General features: G+C 44.6%; 1 protein-coding gene across 6 annotated transcripts in view; it reads left to right on the top strand.

Moving 5' to 3' along the window:
- LOC109957269 (NACHT, LRR and PYD domains-containing protein 12-like) overlaps positions 1–27,081 on the top strand; it is a 53,541-nt gene that overhangs the window by 1,823 nt on the left and 24,637 nt on the right. For 5 of the 6 annotated variants that reach the window (XM_020595007.1, XM_020595010.1, XM_020595009.1 and 2 more), the window contains exons 3-5: positions 21,678–22,875; positions 24,556–24,729; positions 25,460–25,633. In XM_020595007.1, the coding sequence (XP_020450663.1) occupies positions 21,678–22,875; positions 24,556–24,729; positions 25,460–25,633 (1,546 nt within the window). Of the gene's footprint in view, positions 1–21,677; positions 22,876–24,555; positions 24,730–25,459; positions 25,634–26,156; positions 26,267–27,081 lie in introns of all 6 variants that reach the window. The other variant, XM_020595008.1, reaches the window with a different exon arrangement.

Below are 27,081 nucleotides of genomic sequence, written 5' to 3'. Positions count from 1 at the left end.
CTCTTAGGAGGCCTGCTGGGTCAGACAGAGAACAGTCCAGAAACCATCCAGAGAGCCATCGACAACCTGAAGAGGATGAACAGCCATAAAATTTCTCCTGACAGAAGCATCAACATTTTCCACTGTTTGATGGAGCTGAAAGACCACTCAGTCCATCAGGAGATCCAAGAGTTCATGAAGTCAGAGACCAGGTCAGATAAGGTACTTTCTGAGATCCACTGCTCAGCTCTGGCCTATATGTTGCAGATGTCAGAGGAGGTTCTGGATGAGTTGGACTTGAATAAGTACAGGACATCGGAGGAGGGACGACAGAGACTGGTCCCAGCTGTGAGGAACTGCAGAAAGGCTCGGTGAGTCCAGATGTGACCATCAACATTATAAAGCAACACAAAGATCAAGTATCAGAGTGAAGACACACACTTTACACATACTCACAATATAAAACACACTTGACAGGTTTTATTAATCTCATATTGAATCTGCTGATTGAACCAATTCTCCACGTGTTAGGCTCCAAATGTCTTTGTTGGCTTCAGCTCTTTGATAATGAGACCAACATGATGTTTGTGTTTCCAGCTGTCAAGTCAGTGAACACAAGAATCTTCTGTCTTTCTTTGGTTGATGGAGGTTTCATCCAAACTCAGCAGAAAAACTTCTGCTCTTAACAGTTTCTGCTGAAACCCTGTGGACAGTCGACATGTTTTCTCAACCGATGGCAGTTTCTTTACAGCGGACACAGTGTCTGCTCTGGGTTTCTGTCATCTAGCTGTTTATTAATCTTTTCTCTACAGACTCCCATTCCCTCTAATGTCTGGAACCTGGTAGAACTAACAGCAGCTGAAGCTGAGCAGTTTTCGTGCATTTATTGCTGTTATCCTATGTTTGTCCTCAGCACTTCCTGTTTCACAGTAAGAACTGCTCTGTCCATAGTTGTATTTTCTCCAACATCTATACTCAGTTGTGGAGCTGAGAGAGGATGTGGGGGGCGTCCTCACTCTGCTAGAAGGAACCAAACACCCCCCTCCTCATCCTCAGTCAGTTAAAGGTGTAGCTTTGACCTGTGTAGCTCCAGCAGTGAACATCTATCCACATGTGTTGTTGTGTTAGACATGAGTCTGATGTAGAAGCAGAAGCCATGCTGCTGTCTTTTCCTCTCTCTGGCAACATTTGAATGGACTGCTCTGTAAACAGTGGGATGTTCCAGAGCTGCTTGGCTCATGGTCCCTGATAGAGAGCCTTGTTTCAAGCTCGTCCTCATGTTCCCCCTTTTCCATTTGCTCAACCTCATGTGAGACATGAGAGAAGCGACACTGTGCCCCTGTGTTTCCTGTCTGCAGTAACAGTGGAGCTGAGATCTGTCAGAAACCTCCAGCACACATTAGACGCATCAGCGAGGTAAATACATACGAGTGCAGTTCCAGCCTAATGTCATGTTACAGCTGAATGAAGGTTAAAATCCAGTTGACCAATCACAGCCCCCTGTAAATCAGTCTTTAGGTTTCATCACATTGCTCAAGGACACTTTGACATGTGGACAGGAGGAGCTCAGGTTTCCAACCACAGTTCTTGTGATTAATGACTGACCTACTGACCACCTAAGCTACAGCTGCTCATATCAATCTGCTTTGGGATTGAAATTAATCAAGGCTGGTTTTATCCCAAGTCTCTGTTTTGATCAGATATTAAAGTTAATATTTTCTGTCACCACAGACTTTGTGACTGTCGACTCTCAGAGACTCACTGTGAAGTCATGGCCTCAGCTCTGAAGTCCAGCCCCTCCCATCTGAGAGAATTAGACTTGAACTACAATGGGCTACCTGACTCAGGAGTGAAGCTGCTGTGTGCTGGACTGGAGAGTCCACACTGTCAACTGGAGACTCTGAGGTCAGTTCATGTGTTTCTGCTTATATCAACAGAATTTTTCAATGTTCATTGTTTTTGCTGAGTCATCAAACTGGATCGGCATTTGAGAAATCTGTCAATTTATTTCCAATGTGCTATGACATGAAGTCACTGTTTCTAATGTTTGATATAAAAATGAAAAGCAGCTTCAGAACAGTGTTTTAGAGCAACTGACACTGCAAATGAGCCATTGTGTTTTTTTGTGTGGTGAAAAGACATCAATCGAACCTCTCCAGCAAACACACATGAACAATGAGTTTGTCTTCACATGTTCATGTGCTGCTACTGTTTATTTCCTGAACTCCGACATTCAGACATGAAACGGCAACTGTGGCCTGTCCCATTCTACTGGGAAAAGGTTTTGGATCCAAAATGTCAGATGGTTTAAACCTTACACACTTGGCTGAGGTCAGCAGTGTTTTTGAATGAAGGAATGATTCATTGTTAATGACTCACTGGGCTTTTATTTTGTAAATCCAGGGTGTTTCCTGTAGGCTTTCCCATTAATCACTGTTGACATGAACAGGTGTGTGAATTGTTGTGCTCACATCTGGACGGTGTCTGTAGAAGGCTGACATGATCATGATCCACAGGAACAGAAGGACAAAGTGGACAAAGTAGGACATATCTGATTGGATTATCAATGACTTCATCTACATGCTTTATTCTTTATTCAGACTGAAGGGCTGCTGTTTGTCAGAGATCAGCTGTGCTTCTCTGGCCTCAGCTCTGAAGTCCAACCCCTCCCATCTGAGAGAACTAGACCTGGGCTTGAACAACAACCTGCAGGATCCAGGACTGAAGCAGCTGTGTGGTTTTCTGGAGAGTCCAGACTGTCGACTGGAGACTCTGAGGTCAGACACCATGTTTTAGTTTTGTGCTGAGATGAATCTGATGTGAAAGTTGTGCTGACACCGAACTGCAGACATAAGACTGATATTCTACTGATCTATACTGAGGAGCTTCATGGGAAACTGTTTTCTTCTTCTGTGGTTTGGTCCATTGGCTGTTTATTTTCTCTGGCATATGTTTAGAACAACAACCAATCCACTGTGTAATCTATCAGACAACAACAAATACACAGTCACTGTCTGATGGCTCCAACACTTTGATAATTAGTGATGGCGAGATGAAGCTTCCTGAAGCATTGAAGCCTTCCAGCCAATTGGTTCGCAAAAGGGTTCATTTCTCCAGGCTTCATGCACACACAAACCCCCTGCTGGTCAAAGACTGTAAGACAGGCAGATGTGTTCGTAGTCATTTTAACTGTATGTGATGCTCTCAAAGCTGTCTTGCCACAGTTTGTCTTGCCATTTAACTGTGCATTGTTCTCTTGTGAGCACAAGATAATAACCCATTCAAACCATATGTTTTTGTCTCCCCTCATTAACGTGCTTGTGCTTGTTTGTAAATAGTGTACATAAGAGTTTCTGGGCTGATACATTCTAATCGATGTTCTGTGGTGGTAGTAGTACATATACCAAAGTGAACCTCCTCCTTTACATCAATAGTTGAAAAAGTCGTATAATAATGACAGGGACAATTATGTTTTCAAACTGTGGCAGTGTTAAAAAAGTGAACGTGCTTATCAACAGAGAAGAGCAGTGAAGGTGCTTGTGCCACTGATGTAGGAGGACACTATTCATTTTTATTTAAAAACAGTATTTGTTCAGCAGTGTTGGAGTTTAAGCGATTCCTCTTTATGGAAATACATAACTCATGAACTCTCCCAACTCCAACACTACCCATGAATTGTGTAGAGATTCCTTGGGCTTTATATCTGTCAATACATCGCGAAAATTCAAACCACTTCCTGAACCACTACATGCAAGGCTTCAAACATCATCGATGGTGTCACTCACTGTAAACAATGCAAGCCTCAATACGCGCTTCACTAAACACTTCCTGGATTTCTCTACACACGCTTCGAAACATTGGCACAGTACATCCCATCGCTATTGATAATACTATTTACTGTTTGTCCTGATTTGTCCTTTACTGAAGCAGCAGCATGTTGTCATTAATATTAATGAGAGTTCTGTATCACTTCTTGTATCTGACTGGTTTTAACCTGTATCCTGTTGGGTTCAGTCATTTGGAGTTTCCACTTTCTAAACCTTCTTCAGCTCTGAACAGACGATGAAACACTGAATGGTTTCAGGCAGGAACTTGGCCTTCTAATATCACATGGTTTATTCTTTATTCAGAATGTGGAGGTGTAGGTTGTCAGAGACCAGCTGTGCTTCTCTGGCCTCAGCTCTGAAGTCCAACCCCTCCCATCTGAGAGAACTGGACCTGAGTGACAACAATCTGCAGGATCCAGATGTGAAGCAGCTGTGTGATCTACTGGAGATTCCAGACTGTCGACTGGAGACTCTGAGGTGAGTAGAGGGTTGCAGTCATTCCCTGCTGCCTCAGCAGTATTGTACTAAACCCAGTCAGTGTCAAAGCAAAGAGCCAGTGTTTCCTGTAAACCTACAACCTTCTCAGTGGCTGATTTCTTCAGTGAAAACAATCAAAGTCTGACATAACACACATGTAATGATGTGGAATGAAAGCACTGTGCTGTGCTGTCACAGTCTGATATGTGAGGGGAGTTCTTCTTCCCAGCTGAGATAGAGGTCTGACCAGACCAGACCAGGATTGGGATTCTCAGTTCAGACACTTTAATCCCATCTTGGATCCAATGGTCCAGATTCAGGAGGAGACATGGACAGTGGACAGACTCTGCTGTCCTTCTCTCATGTCTCTATCCAGCCTACACACTAGTTGTGTGAGCAGAACACATCCCACTCTGAGCACATGTCCACACAGAGACAACAGGTAGAATCCTCTGGTCTCTGGAACCTGGACCCTGTCATTTCTCCATGGCTGATACATCTGGAAGAGCTAACAGCTGTTGTCTGGCCAACCTAGGATTCACATCCTCTCACACATCTGCTCAGTGAAGGCTCAGATAAATAGGATTTGCAGCAGCTTGAACCTCAGGAAACAGACGATCAAATCCTGAACTTCACACAGAGGGAGTGAAGCCACAGTTATCTGGCTAAGCTGCTGATCAGGCTTATTGATAGAGAATTGGTTCACATTCAGCTGCTGAGACTGATGATCTGGATTATTACTGTCAAGTTTAATATGACCCACTTAGACTCAAAATGGTTAGTTTAACTCACTCTAGCTGCTCTCTTTGTTCCTGCAGGCTTGGTGACTACAGGACCGTCTACAGAGAGGTTAAATCTTCCATAGACAAATCACATGAGTAGTGAAACAGTGTCTCCTCTTCATCAAACCATCATCAATAAAGTCTGATCTTAAAATGAGCCTGAGCTCATTTCATCCCAACAATCTGTATCGGTGACATTTGTATCTGACCTCTGGAAACCAGCTGCGCTCCTGTCTTAAAGACCTATTGCCCTGACCTTCCATCTGATGAAGACCATGGAGAGGATTGTCCTCGGCCACCTCCGTGCCCAGGTGAGCTCAGTGCTCAACCCGTTGCAGTTTGCATATCAACCTGGCATCGGGGTTGATAACGCTATTATCTACATGCTGCATCAAGCCCTATCTCACCTGGAGTTCCCCGGAGGTATTGTGAGGGTCATGTTCTTTCACTTCTCTGGTGCTTTCAACACAGTCCAGCCGTCACTGCTGAGGGGGAAGCTGGAGGAGGCAGATGTGGACCAACACCTGTCTGCACGGATCACAGACAGACCTCAGTTTGTAAGGCTGCGTGACTCTGTATCAGACGTGGTTTGTCTGCAGCACAGGGGCACCCCTTGGGGACGGTGTTTTCCCCCTTTCTGTTCACCCTCTACACATCGTACAACTGCCACCACTGTCATCTACAAAAGTTCTTGGACGACACTGCCATTGATGGATGTGTATCTGGGGGGGATGAGGGGGAATACAGGGGAGTTGTTACTGACTTTGTGAAGTGGTGTGAGGTCCTCAACACCAGTAAGACAAGAGAGATGGTGATTGACCCCCGGCGGAAATCACCAGCACTCACACCGGTGAGTTTGCAGGGCTCAGATATTAAGATTGTGGACAACTTTAAATACCTGGGTGTCCACCTCAACAATAAACTGGATTGGACCAACAACACAGATGCCCTGTACAGGAAGGGCCAGAGCCGCCTCCACTTGTTGAGGAGACTGAGGTCCTTTGGTGTGCGCGGGGCACTCCTTCAGGCATTTTATGATACTGTGGTGGCATCTGCAGTTTTTTACATTGTTGTGGGTTGGGCAGGAGGTAGCATGGACAGGGACAGAAAGAGAATTAACAAGCTGGTCAAGAGAGCTGGGTCTGTCCTGGACTGGATTCCATCGTGACGGACAGAAGGATGCTGGTAAAACTAACATCCATCATGCACAACCCCTCCCATCCCCTGCACCACACAGTGGAGACTCTGAACAGTGATAAGATAGGTGAAATTATGAGGGACTATGTAATAGTCAACTGAGGTGCAATATTCAAATCCTGGGGTAAAATGCATGGTTAATATGCACATATGTAAAATCTGTTCTTGATTTCCCTTGAATGCTGTCATGTGTGTTTAGGTATTTTTCAGTAGTTTTTTCCGAGATCCTCATGACTGAAATACAGGTATTTCCCCCATTGCGGGATTAATTATGGGAGTAATATTCTTGTCCTTGATTTCTTGATCTATCTCGAATACTATATTTTGTCTTGTTCTTAGGTATTTTGATCTGTTCTCAGGGATTAATTGTGGGAGGATCATTCTTGTTCCTGATTGACTCTCAAATACTATATTCTGTCTGTTTTTATGTACTTTGGAATTTGTTTATCAAGATATGTGTGTGGTGTCTGTTCTTTTGGTGTCTTGTTGCTACTCTCTACTGCTGCTGGAACACAGAAGTTTCCCCATTGTGGGATCAACAAAGTCCTACCTACCTACCTACCTATGTGTGTGGGTCAGGTGCACGGTGAAAAAGCCGGTAGTGATGTGTCCCGGATACTCTCAGTGGTCACGGTGTGAAGGTAAATCCACAGTGGTGCTGGGGAAGAGTGGAGGTTGGAGCAGAGAGAGTGTTTGTCCGTGAGACTCTTCCTCCAGGGACCACCTCCGTTAGTCCCTCAGAAACCTCTGACCCCGTGGATCCTATCAGAGCGGCTTCAGCTTAACAACTCGACAGACTCAGTGTCCGGTGTTCAAGTCACTTTGCCGGTAAATATGTGTAAATACAGAGTAAATTCTGGCATAAAGCTGAGAGTTTTGACTTGTGGATCTCATCGTAAATGGATCAAACTGCAGTTCTTGCTGATCAGTCTACACTCAACAACATAATGAGAAAGTGAAAACAGGATTTTAGAGATTTTTTTTTAAATATATTAAAAGTCACAAAGTGACAGTGTGGAGCTGTAACAGTGCCTGCCAGTCCATCTTTTACAGGGTCCATTCAGACCAATTTGGTCTATAACATTTTGCGGTTTCAGTGTGTGAACAGCCAAACGTGACGGGGACATGTGGTTGTGCTTTAATGTGTTGCTAAAACAGCTACATTGCTAACAGCTCCCTGGATCTGAGTCCAAAACCAAACCAGCAGAAGCCACAACCTGAAGGGGATCAGGGTTCAAGCTAAGAGAAACCTCTCTAGAACAGGGTTAAAGGACTTCACTCTGTCTCTGTGTCTTGGCCCTGTGACAGACCGATGACCTGGTCAGGTCTGCCCGCATCTCACTCAGTGTCAGCGGTCAATCCAGACACAGAATACTACCTGGCAACTGCAGCGATAATCAAAGATTTGGTTTAAGACACTTTTCAAACTGACTGGCTCCTTCTCTGGTGTCTCAGATGTCATCTTCTCTGAGCTTTGTTGAAAGATTTTGCTGCTTATTAAACAGAAATACCTGTCTTGTTTATCTACATCTCTGAAGGCCCGGGCAGTGACTCCGAGTGTCCCAGCATAGTCAAAGTGAGGAGGATCCATGTGTTTGAACAGAAGTGGAGCTGAAGTAGAAACAGTATCATGCTGTTTCTGTCTGACGCCAACTACCATCTGACCATGAGTGTTCCTGACAAACACTGTTTTACACACATCTTTGTGAGTCTGTTCAAATGTCTCCTTGTGTACTTGTGTTGTTGTGGTATGTTTTGGACAGCAGGTGGTGCTGTTGTTTGAATGACATCCAAATGGACCTGGGGCCGGACTGGTTTCATTTCATCCCTGAGCCTGGCCTCCAGTGAATTTCTGAGATTGTCTGCGAACTTATTTTACTGCACCAGGTTTCAGAAGGAAATCTTCCACTTCTTACAGCACAGCTGTAGACACATAGTACCTGTCTGTGGCAGTAGCTTTTAATCTGACACTGTAGGAAAGGTAAAAAAGGGGCAGGGCTTAACAAGCTGATAGTGACTGTGAGACTGATTCTGTGAGATCACGTGAAAATGAACATAATGTTCGAAGCACAATGTAGCAGCGACAAAAACAAAATCAGAACATGGCTTTCATTGAGCAGGACCACTACAAAGCGGAAATTAAATAAGAGACATTAGACCCAGATTTCACTGACCAAGGCTACAACAAAACTGAAATAGAGGAGGAGAACCAGAACCAGAATTTCATCCACCGTGCCAGTACAAGAGTGGAACAAAGGAGGAGAGATAGGATCAAGAATTCCGGAGAAAGAAACCAAGCCTCTTGTCCCAGTGTTTGACTGGTCCATGTTCAGGATTTAAATGATAGAACCGTTTTATAAGTTCGGAGGGTCCATGTATCATCCAGTTATTCAGTTATTTGATTTAACCAGAAAACATGAACAGAGAAAACCACTGCATATGCCATGTCACAACAAGTAAACCTATGCAGTCCTATTTGTATAAAACCCTGTAATAATACTTTACCATTCTTTGGGTTCTGATGTTTTCTTTCCTGGTTCAGTAACAGCTTCAACTTGTAAACAGACACAGGTACCACTGTCCAACATGAGGGGTCAAAGTGCAACTGGTATTTATGACAATGTTACACTCAGCAACTGGAGGGGGGCGAAACTGTCAAAGTACCACATGCAACTTACTGGAGCTTGAAAAACATACTGTACATAGAAAATACAAGACATTGGCCAACAAATGCTCTAATGTAGTAAAACTAATGAATATTAACCTGCAGAAAGCCTCCATAATAAATCTGTACCTTCTAAGGGGAGAACTCAGTCACAGCGTGAGTTATGAAATTTGTTGTCCAATTCGATGAGTCAGCAGACATTTAGCATAAAGAGTGAAGGCAGGAAAACACAACTGGTCAAGTGTTGTTGACAACATGCCCCAACAGACACTGCTTTTGTCTAAGATCTCACAGTCCAAAAAGTTTGGAACCGTTGGTTTGAACTTTTAGCAATGTGTTGGAGTTTAGGAGCTCATTGTATGTAAACCACCTGAAAAGAACAAGCATCTCCAGCTGTCAGATACATGCAGTGGACTAAAAAGTACAATTGTTCCTTCTGAAATGTGGGGGATAGAAGTATAATGTAGTATGACATGGAAATACTCAGGTAAAGTACCTCACAATTGTACTTAAGTGTAGCAGTATTGTTCAAAATAATAGCAGTACAATGTGACTAACCAGAATAATCCAGGTTTTTAGTATATTTTTTATTGCTACATGGCAAACAAGTTACCAGTAGGTGCAGTAGATTCTCAGAAAGCAAACAAGACCCAGCATTCATGATATGCACGCTCTTAAGGCTGTGCAATTGGGCAATTAGTTGAAAGGGGTGTGTTCAAAAAAATAGCAGTGTGGCATTCAATCAGTGAGGTCATCAATTTTGTGAAATAACAGGTGTGAATCAGGTGGCCCCTATTTAAGGATGAAGCCAGCACTTGTTGAACATGCATTTGAAAGCCTGAGGAAAATGGGTCGTTCAAGACATTGTTCAGAAGAACAGCGTACTGAATGGTAGCACCCACTCAGTAGTGATGTGCAAATGAAGCAATGAACCAGTACTGAACCACTTTATCAGTTGTCTCAAAAATGGGTTCATTCATTCAACGCTTTGTTTCAGTGACATCTAGTGGCAAAATAGGAGACAGCAAAGCAATGTATTAATAATTCTGTGATGAGTGTAACTAGGATTTGTGTTCCACAGTTTGACTGATTGGTCAGTCGGTTGATCCTATAAACTCAGGAGCTGGGAGAAGGCGTGCTTGGGAAAACAGGATGTGCTAGGATGGTAGGGTGTGCTTGTGTAACTAGGGCAGGGTGTGATTATGTACATGGGATGGAGACTCAAAGATTTTTATTGAGAAACAATATTTTTCGCAATACGAAGCAGTATCGACTGGTTTGAACCAATCGTGATCCACTCAGGGGATGTCATCGGTCACATGTCTTTTTCTGCACCAAAGCATGCTTTGAAGCAGTGGTTCAAGGAAAATGCTGCTTTGAGTTTGAAGCTTGTATTGGAGCATTGGGGTCAGACAGCCATCACTACCACTCAGGTGTGGCTCAGGTGGTGTAACAATCTTGTTTCAGATCAGAGGTGATCAGGTGAAGCCCATGGTTTAAAGAAGCTGCAGCTGCTGCCAGAGGGGGTCCTACGGAGTCCTGGGTTAAGGCTCTTGAGTATTTTTGGACATGAGAGAGCTCAGCTTTGGTTTTTCTCCTTTGCACTAGCGTCACCATGTTTTCACTGTGTCCCTCTGGGTTATTGAGTGTAGACTGATTGGCAGCAGTGGAAATGTCCTCAGGCTTCTTTGTATCAGCTGACTGTGAATCCACAGGACAGTAAAGTGCAGACAATGAAGGGATGTGAACATGTCCTGAAGCCACTGGAATATGTGGAATGTGTTGTCGTCCTAACTGAGCGTGTGGACAACCGAACATGTGGCTGTGACTTCATGTACTTAACTGTGCTACTGGAACCACTGGTGGAAAGTCACTGAGCCCAGTTCCTCCAGTCCTCCACTCACAGGAAGTGCAGTCTGAGCTACTGCTACTTGACTCCACTGCATTTATCTGACAGCTGGACTCACTGGTTCCTTTTCCCATTCATAGCAATAACACATCTCACCAACAGATCAATACTGATGGACTCTGTCCAGACACGCTTTATGGGCAGAGTCTGGACTGGTTCTGCGTCTGCTGCTTGAGAAACTTGGACCAGAAACTGTTTCACCAGTGTCTGTCACCAGTCATTGTGGACCATCTGTCCTGCTTTGACTCTGTGTCTTTGTCATTGACTCATATGTGGCTGTAATATGATTCAGTATTTGTGCTAGTGGAGCTTTAAATTCAGTAACTGATGGTGAGTTTCTCTCAGATCAACTGTTGGAGTTGTTTCCTGTGTAGCACAGTATAGTTGAACAGCAGCACAAACTTCAGCCTCGACAGTGACACAGGTGCAGTTTCAGTTCAATCTGAACATGAACTGAATTATCATATATTAGCGCTCAAGATGGCAGTGTGCATAGACACAGCAGCTCTCAGCTCACTGATACGGTGTGGTTTGATTCTATGTGTAGTGTGTGTATTATGTGTGAGGATGTGTTTTTACAAATATTTCTGTAGTCAGGGTGTTTTGTGTGACAGGAGCAGTGACTCCAGTAAGAGCAAAGGAGGAGGTCTTTGTATCTATGTTCATAATGCCTGGTGGACAAACTGTAACGCTATACACAGCCATTGCTCTCCCGACCTGAACGCAATGACTATTAAGTGTAGACTCTTCTATCTGCCACGAGAGTTCACAATAGTACTTATTACTGCTGTGTATATTCTATCAGATGCCAAAGTCAGTGCAGCTCTCGCCCTGCTACATGAAGCAGTAAACAAACAGGTTCATCCTGAAGGGGTGTACATCATTGCTGGCGATTTTAATAAAGCGTGCTTAAGGTCAGTGCTCCCTAAATTTGTACAGTACATATAGTGCGCCACCAGAGGGGGAAACACTCTGGATCATCTCTATTCCAACCTTGAGCATGCCTACAGAGCAGTTTCTCTCCTTCACTTGGGCCTTTCAGACCACCTTTCACTGCTCCTCTAACCAGCATACGTACATCCTGTTCAGGGGGCAAACCAAGCCGGTGACTAAGACTACAAAAACCTGGCCAGAGGGAGCACTCTCACAGCTCCAGGATTGCTTTGCACACACAGAATGGTCTATATTTGAACACCAGGACCTAGAAAAATATACTGAAACTGTTTTGTTCTATATCAAATGCTGCACTGTTAATGTGACTGTTAACGAATGCATCCGAGTGTATCTCAACCATAAACCTTGGATGACTTGTGAGGTTCAGTCTCTTTTGAAAGCGTGCAACTCTGCCTTCAGGTCTGGAGACAGGGCCTGGTACAGCGTGGCAAGGGCTGAGTTGAGGCTGAGAAGGGGTATTAAGGCCGTTGACTATAAGAGGAAAATAGAAGATCATATAACTAACAACAACCCATGGCAGAGACTGATTAACCAGTGACTGGACCTTTCAGACACAGGTGATTTATAAAATCAATAAAAGGGTAAAACATCCAAGGTGGTCAATACTTTTTATAGGCACTGTATAAAGAAAATATAATATAGATTAATATAGAGCCTTGTGGTACTCCACAGGAGATGGGTGTAGAGGAAGAGCAGACTTTACCAATTTTAGCTAAGGCTGATCTGTCCTGGTGGTAGGAGGTAAACCACTGAAGGCCAGTTCCTGAATGCCCACCACATGCTTAAGGCGTGTTGGAAAAGTATGGTGTGACTGACCGTGGTGAAGGTAGCAGAGCTGACTATGGTGTACCACTATGGCGCATCCTAAAACCTGACTGATACTGTATTTGTCCTGGATGCTACATTTGTCCAAGTAGGAGCTTAGTTGAGAGAAAACGGCTTCTTAAAGAAATGGCATCCACCTTTTGTTAGTACAACAGGGAGAGGGGTATGTGTGGAACATGAGCAACATGTTGTTTTTATGTGGTACACAGCAGTGACATACCATAACCAGCAGTGACATATGCCAGTACACCAACAATGAGTGACATCCGCCAGAAGAAAAAGAGTAGCATGTGTCAGTAAAGCAGCATACCATTTGTTTTTAGCTTTTCAATATCAATGCTGTTATATTGCTATGACCCTCTGGAATCACACTGAAGGAAAACCTTAAGCCTGCTTCTGGAAAGACTATGGATCTAAAACTAGTTACTTCATGCTCCACTACTGTGTCTGTCCAACACTTCAGTGTGGGACACTGATACCTCAAGGGGGCACTAGTAGGGCTTTACTGTAGTTATTCCTGACTGTATTTACAGAAGTGAAATCTATTTATGCTTCACCATCTATTTATGCTTCAATCACCTCCACCATGCACTTTACTCTTACGTCTGTGTACCCGATGTTATTGTCATACACATACACAGTATCAGCTTATAAAGTGCTTAATTAGGTTTCAGAAATACTACTAATGGAAAATACATTATTTGCAAGCATTCTGGTATGCTGTAAATGTAGACGGGTATCATTCATGTTTTGCATCATACTGACAGAGGTGACCAAACCATAGAGCAAAGACAATAAAGATCCCGATCAGCTGATAGTTAGATACAGAATAAGACAGCAGATTGTCAGACATTCCTACTACTGGATGACAATTGAATATCAGAGACTGCGTGTATCATTTTCAATTACTGTAAATGATTCCATTATATTTAAGTCCAAAAAAACTGTTTTTGAATGAGTTAAGCACGTAGAAGGGGGCGACAGTGGTGCTGTGGGCAGAGCAGTCATCTCCCAACCGGAAATTTGAAGGTTCGAATCTCGGTGCCTGCAGTCCACATGTCGGAGTGTCCTTGGGCAAGACACTGAACTTCCGAAGTTGCCCGTGGTGGCGGCGCATACGCACGCAGTGACCTGGGGCCCTCAGCTCCAAACATAATTTCATTGTATGTGTCACAATGTTACAATAAAATAAAGCTGCTTCTTCTTCTTCTTATCAGTTTGTGTCTTAAGAACAGACATTTAATTGATTTTCAATAAAAAAAAATGTCATTGTATCATTATATATGATAGTACCGTATAGATATTAATAAATTATAGATGTGGAAAGTATTCCTGCCTTATTATCTTCATTTCATCTCTGTCAGCTTCTGTGGAGTTAAAGGCATTGCCATAAAATATATGAAGTCATCAACTCTGCTGCTGTGTTAGTTCAGCCTGAGGATGTAAAAACAAAAAGATGAATTTTTGCTTTAAGTTTAAATGGGCAATGTGACATATTGAGAAATCTGTTTATGATATGCTATGAGGAACTTCACTCTGTGTCAACCAGCTGAGATGAAGAACATCTTTAAAACGGAGTCGCTAGGTGGCATTAAGGGCAAGAAAGGCATTTGTTTTATTCTTTTGTCTCTCTGTTTTCTGCATTATACTTTATGGCTGGTTCAACACAGCAAGTGGTACTGAATGTCAACTGAGTGGTTACAAATTTAGTGTTGTTAAACTGTTTAGTTGTTTATTCAAGAGGAACATGCCAAAATCTTAATTCCAGCAATGAAAAGTCTGTGGGGATTGTGTCTTTGTCAAACATAAAACCCATTCAATCATTTGAATAGGAACACAGAAATAAAAATGTCCTCCACAATACTGATCCATATGACTGATCCTACTGAAGACCCAACAAAGCCAACCCAGCCTTCCAGTCTTGTTCTGTGTGTGATGATACTGTCCGCCCTGCTGTGCCTGAGGCTGTAGGCGCAGTTTTTGTGTCTGAGCAGAGAGTGAGCTGGGTGGAGTGGGTCTCTGAGTATGTTCTCTGCCCTTTTACGACAGCGCTGTGTGTACAGTGTGTCCATAGCAGGCAGTTCAGTCCACTCATCAGTCTTTATAACTCTTTGAAGAGCCTTCCTCTCTGCCTGTGTGGTGTTACTATACCAGACTGTGAAGCCAGTAGTGAGGATGCTCTCTACCAATCCTCTATAAGCCTGGGAGGGGGGGTGACAGTTCAGTCCAGCTTTCCTGAGCTGCCTGATGAAGTATAGCTCCTGCTGGGCTTTCTTCACTGTGGCAGCTGTGTTCAATGACCAGCTCAGGTCAGGTGTCACCTGCAGGCGCAGGAACTTGTGGCTGTCAGCCCTCTCCACCTCAGTCCCTTTGATGGTCAGAGGCAGCAGAGGGGAGGGGTTCTTCCTGAAGTCTATTATTATTTCTTTTGCCTTGTTTATGTTGAGGATGAGGTCATTCTCCTCTCCATAAACAAGAATGTTGTTCACCAAAAATTGTGAGTTTGGGGCTGAGACAGCACCCCTGTGGTGAGCCTATGCTGATTGTGAGCTCATCAGACACCCGCTCTCCCATTCTCACCACCTGTGGTCCAGAATCCAGTTACAGGTGGGAGTTGGGACACAGAGGTCTGTCATCTTCCCAATCAGCCTGCCAGGGCGAATGGTAATAAATACAGAACTGTAGTCCAGGAAGAGCATCCTAACATACGTTCTGCTGCTGTCCAGTTGTTTCAGGGTGTGGAATAAAGCCAGAGCCACTGGACCAGTTTCTCTAAGCTTCATGGCGACTGATGTGAGCGTCACTGGCCTGAAGTCATTCAAAGTGGATGTGTCTGATGTCTTAAAGACCGGTATGATAATGGACTTTTTTGAAAATGTGAGGGACTACTGCTTGGGTTAAAGACAGGTTGAAGATGTCAGCATACACACTAGCTAGTTGATCCCCACAGGCTTCCAAAACTCTAGGGGGGGGACACCATCTGGTCCCGCAGGGTCAGGCTGAGGGGGTCACGGGTGCAGGGTGTGCCTGCTCCAGCTGGGCCTCAGGCAGTTTTGTCAGGGGACCCTGGTTTTCGCTCTTCTCTGGTTTGGCTCGTGGTTGTTCCTGAACAGCCTGGTTCTGGTCCCCAGGAGCATCATGTCGGACTACTGCACCGACAACAAGAGCAAGAGGACCCTGCACAGACTGATGAGTCAGACAATCAGTCAGTAGTGTCTCAGTGCAGACAATGAGACAGAGGCACATAAAGGGTGAGTGAGCACCTCCTTCTATTAACAACATATAGGTTCATTGAAGGTGCTGTATATGACGTGCACAACAATCATAAAGTTTTACTTTGCATTACATTAAACACACTTCCCTAAAACTCAGCCTGACATTGTTGCACATGTAGTGGTTAAAAACAAGCAAGGTACCAGTCCAGAGGTAATATGTAGTAGAATAGTATGTAGTTTATATATAGATATTATTTATGTAAGGGTGAGCTAAGTGTTTATATAAGCTTGATCTGTTTCTCTTCTCTTCTCTTGCTCAAGCAAGAATATCTTGGGCTGTGTCATCCTTGTTTGATTTATGGGTAAACATCCAGAGCGACTTCCTCCTTAAATGGGGAACGGACATAGCTTCAGCCTTATGTGAACGGTTCGTGTGCTCTGTTCATGTTTAGAAAAAGGAAATATGCACTAGGTCAACATGACCTAGAAGTTCATGTACTGGACATCTTAGACAGTGCTTGGAAGAAGGTGTGTGGAGCTGGCATGAGACTGTGTCTCTGGCTCAGGCCATAGAAGGCTGCGTAACAGCGAGAATATAAAGGCTAGGATAGCTGTGGGTTTAGAGAGAGAAGAAGAAAGGATGGTGTGGCAGTCGTGAGAGTGAGCTTGGACCCGGCTGGGGGGACTCTGGACTCTGACTGACTGTATCCTGTGACCAAGACTGACTGATTCTGTGACAATCTTCTTAATTAATACTGTATCTATTCCACTGCAGGAGGAGTGATTCTGTTCTCTGTTCCCTAACTACCACATTACCTATTTAACTACTACTCTGTTCAGAATAATTGTAATATTAAATGATTATTTAAATTGGGATGATTTGTCCGAATTAATTTAGTCTGTATCACATTCTAGCCACGAAACACATTTGAAGAGATGAGAACAATGACGAGGAGGAGGAGCAGCCACCGTTACATTGGGACAGAGGTTGGGACCTATTCACTCTGCAGTACAGACAACTTGACCCTGCCAACTAGTTTTTCTGAATCGTTATGTTTTGTAAGGCTCTGCAATAAGAAGAAAACTGAGATGTTAATGGCTCCAGATTGACTGATTGGCTGGAAAGTGTGTAGCTGTCTGGAGCTGTGCCAAAAAAGTATTCTCATGATTTAAGTTCTGCGCATGATTATTTTATATCAATTGCAATTAATATGTTGGAAAAGTTCTGCCTCCTCAGCAAACTGAGGCAGTGGTTCCAGTGATTCATGTCTTGGTTTGAAACCCTGGGATGTTTCAACAAGCCTGTTGACAGAGGGTGGACTGCTGCCTGCTTTCTGACAGTGCAGACACTTTTCTGCTTTACCTTACCAGCAGAGGTCTGGTGTTTCACTGGCTCTGGTTTCTCCCCACACTACTGCTGCTGCTCTCTCCGTCTGATGCTCCACACTGCCGGGCTGGAGCGTGTGAGTGTGTGCACATACGCAGGTGGCCCAGATCTGGACTGGTTTGTTCACACTGCTGTGGAGAGTGGAGCCATGGAGCTTGAGCAGGAACTGGAGCAGGAGATCACTGAGCTGGAGAGGATGCTGGTCTGAAGCAGCTCTCACACCCAGAGGATCCCAGCCAGTTTCTACTGAACCAGCCTTAGTGTCAGCACTCAGTGGACCTACAGACTTCCCAGCATCAGTGTCCACCCTCTGAGCCACTGGGAGGATGTGACAGCAGCTGTGTCTGAGCTCAGAAAGAAACTACAGCACGCTCTCAGTGAGGACTGGGCTGAGGTCTCAGCGACAGGGCCTGGGCTGGGTGTTCTACTGCCACCAGCAGAGCTAGAGACCAGAACTAAGTTCCTACTGGATTCACATCCCACTGGATCCAAACACAGTGAACACAACGCTGGTTTTGTTTGAGGGTGGCAGAACAGTGACCCGTGTCTCTAAAGAACAGTCACATCCCCCTCATCCAGACAGATTCACTGAATTTAGTCAGGTCCTGAGCAGAGGGAGTCTGACTGGGCGTTGGCCCTGGCAGGTGGAGAAGAGAGGGTTCAGTTTCAGTCCCGTACAGGGATATCAGCGGAACAGGAAGTGGAGGCACATTTGGATTAAGTGATGATCTGTGGACATTAGATTGGGACTAAAACCAGTTCAGACACAACAGAATCAGAAGTTCCCTCCCAGTCCTCCAGACCTGGAGTGTACCTGGATCACAGAGCAGGAGTCTGTCCTTCTACAGTGTCTGTGAAACCACCGCTCTCCTCCACAGAGTCCAGACCATGTCCACTCAGCCCTTACACGCTGGACTTTGGGTCGGTGTAGGAGCCACTGCTGACTTGTGTGAGCTGCAGTAGGGAGCGGGAACGTCATGTACTTCCAATGGAACTTTAGATTTGTTGACGTTCTCTCCATCTCTGTCGCTCACTTCAGGAAAACTTTGCTCTTTTATCACAGCTGAAGACTTGAAACCATGATTTTGTTTGTTTGTTTGCTTCCCTTTGTATTAAAGTCTGGTTCACTGTCACTGTTGGTGCTGAACCATCAGATTTACACCAGATGGAGGGGAGGTCTGACATCAGATGGTAGTTGTTTGGGTTGAACAGCAGGTGGCGCTGCTGCATCAACAATGAGCTGAGACTCAGCCATACAACAGGCCATGGATGTTGGACCTTTCGTGTTTATCTTTTTAATCTTGTGCATGTTTGTTCTTGATATTTGAGGCAATGATTCAGTTCAAGTTTGATCCATGTACAAGAACATTTACATACTGATGACTCCAGGTCTTTCTAATCATGACCAACAGGAGCCTTCTGGGATTAAATTCTTCATTTCTGTTCTCCCCCTTTGTTCCTCAGACTCACAAACACACACACATACTGTACGTACGTTCACAGCGTACACATGTAATACACCTGGTTGATTCCAGTGTTTGTCCTGAAACCAGCTGCTGCTGCAGACACACTGTGTGTTTGTCCATTCACTCCACTGTCTGATCAGTGAACCAATCACAGGCTGATGACAGCAGCTGTCAGATCAGTGAACATGTGGGATGAGAGAGAGAGTTTGGTCATAGACACGTTAAGAAGAATAAAGAGAAAAATTTGTCAACTTCATTTACTGATCTGAGAGACATGGCATGATCAGCCTGATGTGTGGTGGCACTGCACACCTTGCACTCACACACACACACACATACACACTCACTCACTCACTCGTGGGTTCCTGTAAACAGAGAAGTGAGGAGCAGCAGAAACTGCGCAGTGACTGCTCAGATTCCATTTTGAGCCGAGAGCAGGAAACTGAAGGCCGAGGCAGGGTGAGTGTTAATCCGACATTCTTCTTCTTCTACTGTCAAAGTGTCACAGTCAGTTTTCTCCCTGTGGACTGCAGAGGAAGAAGAGTCCCAGTGATGTTCTGTCCTCACAGAGACACTGGGAGAAAAGCAGGAAATAACACAGCCAGTGCTGCTTCCTGTTCTCTCACTTTAATGAACTCAACGGTTTGGTTCATGTGTGGACATAAAGTCCTGATGGGCTGAACCAGACACATTAAACCTGCAGCTGAGCCAAGAACCAGGCTCAGGTGTAAAGAAACATGACCAGGTGGAGGCTGCCTGCTTTCATTACACTGTGTTAATGTGTGTGTGTGCTTCACTTCCTGTTCTCTCAGGCTGGTGTGTGACTCTTGAACAGACGTGCTGGTTGTGACTCTTGTGTTCAGAGCTCCCGGTGAGTGTTACTGGTTTTCCTCTCAGACTGACTCCAGTCCACGATGGAGGAACACCAGGACAGACCAGAATCTTTGGGATTCATCTCTTCCTCTAAGAAGAGTGACTGGTCCAAAGAATATTCTTTGAAGTTCGGTTGTGGACCTGGATCTTCAGACACAAAGTAAGAGTTTCTGCTGTGAACTGATGTGAAGATGATTCGGTGTCGACATGTTATTCACATTAACAGCAGTAGGTGGGTGGATGTTTGTCTGAAGTCATAGTCTCATTGTGTTGGTCCTTCTTTACTAAAGAGCTGCTCAGAGGCTTTGTTCAGGTCAGATGTCAGAAACAAACAGCAAACTCAAATCACCTCGGGGTCGACTGCTCGTGAAGAATGAGAAGTTCATGAACTGTAGAGGACTCTCTGGGTCTTCCTGTCCTGGGGAGGTCCTCGTGAGAGCTGGTTTCATCAGAGGCTTTGATGGTTTCTCTGGCTGCACTTGACAAACTGTCACAGTTTCTTGTTTTGACTGATGAAGTAATAATGAAGGAATCATCAGTTCTTGTTACTTCATTTAGTAGACGCTGCCATAATGTGGATTCCTACAGTAGTTGAGTAGCAGCACTAACTCCATACAACACAACTGATGGTCTCAGACACATAAAGTTACCTTGTGACAAGACACACCTGGTAAGTGAAAACTGTCCAGGCGACTTCCTCATGAAGCTGGTTGTGATGTTACCGACGGTGAGCAAAGCTGTCGTCACGGCAACCGGTGGCTCCTTCGAGGAACCGGAAACACCAAACCCACTTTGTGTTTTTACACTTTGTTGTTTATATGATGCCATATGTGTTGTGTCACAGTTTTGACATCTTGAGTTTAAATCTACAATGTGAACAGTAACAGAAACAAAGAAAAGCCAATGGATGAGACGGTGTCTGAACTTTTGACCAGTGCTGTAAATGTAAGGAAAGAGCTGGATGCAGCTAGTGAGTTGAGGGTGGTCGACTGCTGATGTCTTGGTATAAACAATGTGTTGACATCCGCAGAAGGAGGAAGAGGAGTCATGGCTCTGAGAAACGGAAGCTGTCCCGCTGTGCTTGGTGTCAGGACATCCCGAAGGACCCAGTCTCTACCAGCTGTGGACACTGGTTTTGCAGACAGTGCTTGACCTCATACTGGGACCAGTCTGGCTCATCAGGACAGTCCTCCTGTCCCCAGTGTGTAAAAAGGTCCAGAATAAGTGAGACTGTTTTTCTTGTCATAAGTTTTGACTGGGAACTTCACAGTAGAGAGTCTGTGTAAGACAAAGTCATGTTTAACTGTCTCTTGTCTTTCAGCCGGTGGTGGTCTGCAGGAGGTGCTGGATGAACATAAGATCAGTCTGAGGAGCAGATGTGAACGCGTGACTGAAGGAACTGATGGAACAGGAAGTGAAACCCTCCTCAACAGGATCTACACTGAGCTCTACATCACAGAGGGACACAGTGAAGAGGTCAATACCCAACATGAGGTGAGGCAGCTTGAGACCACTTCCAAGAAGAAGACCCTCCAGGACACTCCAATCAAGTGCCACCAGATTTTTAAAGCCTTCCCCGAGCGACAGAGATGCATCAGAACGGTTCTGACGAGCGGCGTCGCCGGTGTTGGAAAAACCTTCTCGGTGCAGAAGTTCACTCTGGACTGGGCAGAGGGCTTGGAAAACCAAGATGTCAGTCTGCTGGTTCTGCTCTCGTTCAGGGAGCTGAACCTGATCAAACATGCTCGGTGTCAGGACGTCCTGAAGGACCCAGTCTCTACCAGCTGTGGACACTGGTTCTGCAGACAGTGTTTGACCTCATACTGGGACCAGTCTGGCTCATCAGGATGCTCCTCCTGTCCCCAGTGTGGAGACGGATCCAGAACAAGTGAGACTGGTTTTCTCGTCCTAAGTTTTGACTGAGAACTTCACAGTAGAGATTCTGTGTAAGACAAAGTCATGTTGAACTGTCTCTTGTCTTTCAGCCGGTGGTGGTCTGCAGGAGGTGCTGGATGAACATAAAATCAGTCTGAGGAGCAGATGTGAACATGTGACTGAAGGAACTGATGGAAGAGGGAGTGACAAACCTCATCCAGGGGAACCTGCTTCCCTTGGCTCTCATCTGGATCACTTCCCAACCCGCAGCAGCCAATCAGATCCCTCCGACATGTGTCGACAGGGTGACAGAATTACAAGGCTTCACTGATGCCCAGAAAGATGAATACTTCAGGAGGAGGACCGGTAATGAAGAGCTGTCCAGCAGGATCATCTCCCACATCAAGGCCTCCAGGAGCCTCCACATCATGTGTCAAGTCCCCGTCTTCTGCTGGATCACTGCTACAGTTCTGGAACACATGTTGACTACAGAGCAGAGAGGAGAGCTGCCCAAAACCCTGACTGACCTGTACTCACACTTCCTGCTGGTTCAGACCAAGAGGAAGAAACACAAGTATGGTGAGGGACACGGGACAAGTCCACAGGAGCTTATGGGGGCTGACATGGACGTTCTTCTGAAGCTGGGGAGACTGGCGTTTGAACATCTGGAGACAGGAGACATCATGTTCTACCAAGAAGACCTGGAGCGGTGTGGTCTGGATGTCTCAGAGGCCTCGGTGTACTCAGGACTTTGTACAGAGATCTTCAAAAGAGAGCGGGTGATCTTCCAGAAATCAGTCTACTGCTTTGTTCATCTGAGCATTCAGGAGTTTCTGGCTGCGGTCTACATGGTCCACTGTTACACCATCAGGAACACAGAGGTACTGAGGAAGTTTCTGGAAGTTCATATAGATGATGGTCTGTTCACTCTACATGACTTTCCGACTTCCAGAGCTATGAAGAAATCCCTGGATTTCTCATCTCTGGATGTCGTCTTGGAGAGAGCTATGAAGAAATCTCTGAGAAGTAAAAATGGCCACCTGGACCTGTTTGTCCGCTTCCTTCATGGCCTCTGTCTGGAGGCCAACCAGAAACTCTTAGGAGGCCTGCTGGGTCAGACAGAGAACAGTCCAGAAACCATCCAGAGAGCCATCAACAACCTGAAGAGGATGAACAGCGATAAAACTTCTCCTGACAGAAGCATCAACATTTTCCATTGTTTGATGGAGCTGAAAGACCACTCAGTCCATCAGGAGATCCAAGATTTCCTGAAGTCAGAGACCAGGTCAAAGAATGAACTCTCTGTGTTCCACTGCTCAGCTCTGGCCTATATGCTGCAGATGTCAGAGGAGGTTCTGGATGAGTTGGACTTGAATAAGTACAGGACATCAGAGGAGGGACGACAGAGACTGGTCACAGCTGTGAGGAACTGCAGAAAGGCTCGGTGAGTCCAGATGTGACCATCAACATTATAAAGCAACACAAAGCTCAAGCATCACAGTGAAGACACACACTTTACACACACACAATATAAAACACAAACACTTGCCAGGTATTATTAAACTCATATTGAATCTGCTGATTGAACCAATTCTCCACGTGTTAGGCTCCAAATATCTTTGTTGGCTTCAGCTCTTTGATAATAAGACCAACATGATGTTTGTGTTTCCAGCTGTCAAGTCAGTGAACACAAGGATCTTCTGTCTTTCTTTGGTCGATGGAGGTTTCATCCAAACCCAGCAGAAAAACTTCTGCTCTTAACAGTTTCTGCTGAAACCCTGTGGACAGCCAACATGTTTTCTCAACTGATGGCAGTTTCTTTACAGCGGACACAGTGTCTGCTCTGGGTTTCTGTCATCTAGCCGTTTATTAGTCTTTTCTCTACAGACTCCCATTCCCTCTAATGTCTGGGACCTGGTAGAACTAACAGCAGCTGAAGCTGAGAACAGTTTTTGTGCATTTATTACTGTTATCCTATGTTTGTCCTCAGCACTTCCTGTTTCACAGTAAGATCTGTTCTGTCTGTTGTCGTATTTTCTCCAACATCTATACTCAGATCTGGAGCTGAGAGAGGATGTGGGGGCCTGTCCTCGCTCTGCTAGAGGGAACCAAACGCCCCCTCCTCATCCTCAGTCAGTTAAAGGTGTGGCTTTGACTTTTGTAGCTCCAGCAGTGAACATCTGTCCACATATGTCCTCTTCAACTATCCTCTCCTGTGGTGTCCTTCAAGGGTCTGTACTTGGCCCAACTCTATTTTCCTTGTACATGCTTCCACTGGGATCAGTTCTAAGGAAATATGGCTTCTCTTTCCATTGGTATGCAGATGACATCCAGATATATTTACCATTAAAAGCAACCGGAGGGATGTCTCTACAGCCACTGTTTGACTGTTTGACAAACTTGAAAGCATGGCTGGTGCAGAACTTTTTAAAGGTTCTTTTAGAGGTTCCCAGGGCCAAATACAAACGCTGGGGTGACCGTGCTTTTATTGTTGCAGCTCCTAAATTGTGGAATGGTTTACCTTTTAATGTTAGATCATCTACAGACCTGACAACTTTTAAATCACTGGTTAAAACATATTTAGTCACTTTGGCTTTTAATACATAGTATTGTCTGTCAGATGTGATGTTAGAATAATACAACCTTCTAATCTGATTGTAGTGTTAATGCAATAGGAGTCATTCCAGTCATTCAGTCCATTTAATAGAAGATGAAAAGGGGACGCAGCCACATAATGAGACACATTAGAGATGTCCAGCATATACACAGACACATCACTGACTTAAATGCATACAAGTGCAGTTCCAGCCTAATGCCATGTTGCAACTGAATGAAGGTTAAAATCCAGTTGACCAATCACAGTTCCCTGTAAATCAGAGTCTGACGTTTCATCTGGACACTTCTGGCCAAAGTCTTTGTATTTCATCATGTTGCTTAAGGACACTTTGACATGTGGACAGGAGGAGCTCAACCACAGTTCTTGTGATTAATGACTGACCTACTGACCACCTAAGCTACAGCTGCTCATGTCAATCTGCTCTGGGATTGAAATTAATCAAGGCTGGTTTTATTCCAAGTCTCAGTTTTGATCAGATTTTAAGTTTAATATTTTCTGTTACCACAGACTTTCTGGCATTGGACTATCAAAGACTCACTGTGAAGTCGTGGCCTCAGCTCTGAAGTCCAGCCCCTCCCATCTGAGACAACTGGACCTGAGTGGAAACCACCCAAAGGACTCAGGAGTGAAGCAACTGTGTGCTGGACTGGAGAGTCCACACTGTCAACTGGAGACTCTGAGGTCGGTTCATGTGCTTCTGCTCTTGTACATTTTATATCAACAGACGTTTTCAATGTTCTTCAAGGCATTGGTTTTGCTGAGTCATCAAACTGGATCGGCGTTTGAGAAAACTGTCAATTTATTTCATGCTATGACATGAAGTCACTGTTTCTAATGTTTGGTACATAATAAACACATTGATATAAAAATGAAAAGCAGCTTCAGAACAGTGTTTTACAGCAACTGACACTGTTTGATGCAAATGAGCCATTGTGTTTCTTTGTGTGGTGAAAAGACATCAACCGAACCTCTCCAGCAATCACACATGAACAATGAGTCTTTCTTCACATGTTCATGTGCTGCTACTGTTTATTTCCTGAACATTCAGACATGAAACAGTAACTGTGGCCTGTCTCGTTTAACTGGGAAAAGGTTTTGGATCCAAAATGTCAGATGGTTTAATTCTTACACACTTGGCTGAGGTCAGCAGTGTTTTTGAATGAAGGAATGATTCATTGTTAATGAGTCACTGGGCTTTTATTTTGTAAATCCAGGGTGTTTCCTGTAGGCTTTCCCATTAATCAGTGTTGACATGAACAGGTGTGTGAATTGCTGTGCTCACATCTGGATGGTGTCTGTAGAAGGCTGACATGATCATGATCCACAGGAACAGAAGGACAAAGTGGACAAAGTAGGACATATCTGATTGGATCATCAATGACTTCATCTACATGCTTTATTCTTTATTCAGACTGGGGTGGTGCAGGTTGTCAGAGACCAGCTGTGCTTCTCTGGCCTCAGCTCTGAAGTCCAACCCCTCCCATCTGAGAGAGCTGGACCTGAACTGGAACAAGCTGCAGGATCCAGGACTGAAGCAGCTGTGTGGTTTTCTGGAGAGTCCAGACTGTCGACTGGAGACTCTGAGGTCAGACACCATGTTTTAGTTTTGTGCTAAAATTAATCTGATGTGAAAGTTGTGCTGGCACCGAACTGCAGACATAAGGCTGATATTCTACTGATCTACACTGAGGAGCTTCATGGGAAGCTGTTTTCTTCTTCTGTGGTTTGGTCATTTAGCAATTTATTTTTTTGGACATACTGTATGTTTAGAACAACAACCAATCCACTGTGTAATCTATCAGACAATAACAAATACACAGTCACTGTCTGATGGCTCCAACACTTTGATAATACTATTTACTGTTTGTCCTGATTTGTCCTTTACCGAAGCAGCAGCATGTTGTCATTAATATTAATGAGAGCTCAGTGTCACTTCTGGTATCTGACTGGTTTTAACCTGCGTCCTGTTGGGTTCAGCTGTTTGGAGTTACCACTTTGTGAACTTCTGTTTTCTAAACCTTCTTCAGCTCTGAACAGATGATGGAGCACTGAATGGTTTCAGGCAGGAACTTGATCTTCTAATGTCACATGGTTTATTCTTTATTCAGACTGAGGAGCTGCAGGTTGTCAGAGACCAGCTGTGCTTCTCTGGCCTCAGCTCTGAAGTCCAACCCCTCCCATCTGAGAGAACTGGACCTGAGTGAAAATGACCTGCAGGGTTGGGTCCATTGGCTGTTTATTTTCTCTGGCATATGTTTAGAACACTAACCAACCCATTGTGTAATCTATCAGACAACAACAAATACACAGTCACTGGTTGATCAAGTCAGTGTTTATTTGTCATTTGCACAGTTAGGAAACGTGTTTTCCTGTACAATGAAATTCTTACTTTGCCGTCCACATGAATGCCACAGAAATACAAATGAAATATAAAGTAGATAAATAAGTAACATAAAATCTAAGCCACTTTAAGCAGCAAATGCAGCAATATAATAAATATTTATAAGAATGGGTAGGTAGGCAGGACCTTATTGATCCCACAATGGGGAAATTCCTGTGTTCCAGCAGCAATAGAGAGCAGCAACAAGACACCATAAGAACAGACACCACATGGATTGAGAGACAAATTCCAAAGTACCTAAAACCAGACAGAATATAGTAATTGAGAGTCAATCTGTTATGAGCCTTTCGCACCTGTCAGTGAGCGAACGAGAAAGAGGCGGACCCAGGTAGCCGACTTCGATGCAAGCAGTGATTTTATTATGTACAGTGATGATGAGAGTAACAATACACAGAAGGAAATAGTGCGTAGTCCTGTCGATGAGTAGTAGCTGGGTGTTTGACCAACAGCAGGAGGCGAGGAGATGGAGAGCTGGGCCTAGGCTGGGTCACTCCTGGGCTGGTCGGTGGTGATTTTGGTACTGAAGGAAGAGACAGAGAGATGAAGGCAATAGTAGAACAGATAGGTGACTGAGCATTGACCTGCCTGGGAGGGGAGAGTGGAGCCACGGTCCGGAGGAACAGGCCATCGGG

This window comes from Monopterus albus, unplaced genomic scaffold (genome assembly GCF_001952655.1).
Source record: "Monopterus albus unplaced genomic scaffold, M_albus_1.0 scaffold25.1, whole genome shotgun sequence".
Taxonomy (NCBI): domain Eukaryota; kingdom Metazoa; phylum Chordata; class Actinopteri; order Synbranchiformes; family Synbranchidae; genus Monopterus; species Monopterus albus.
Note: the sequence above shows the minus strand (reverse complement) of the source record. Positions and strands in the feature narration are given on the sequence as shown.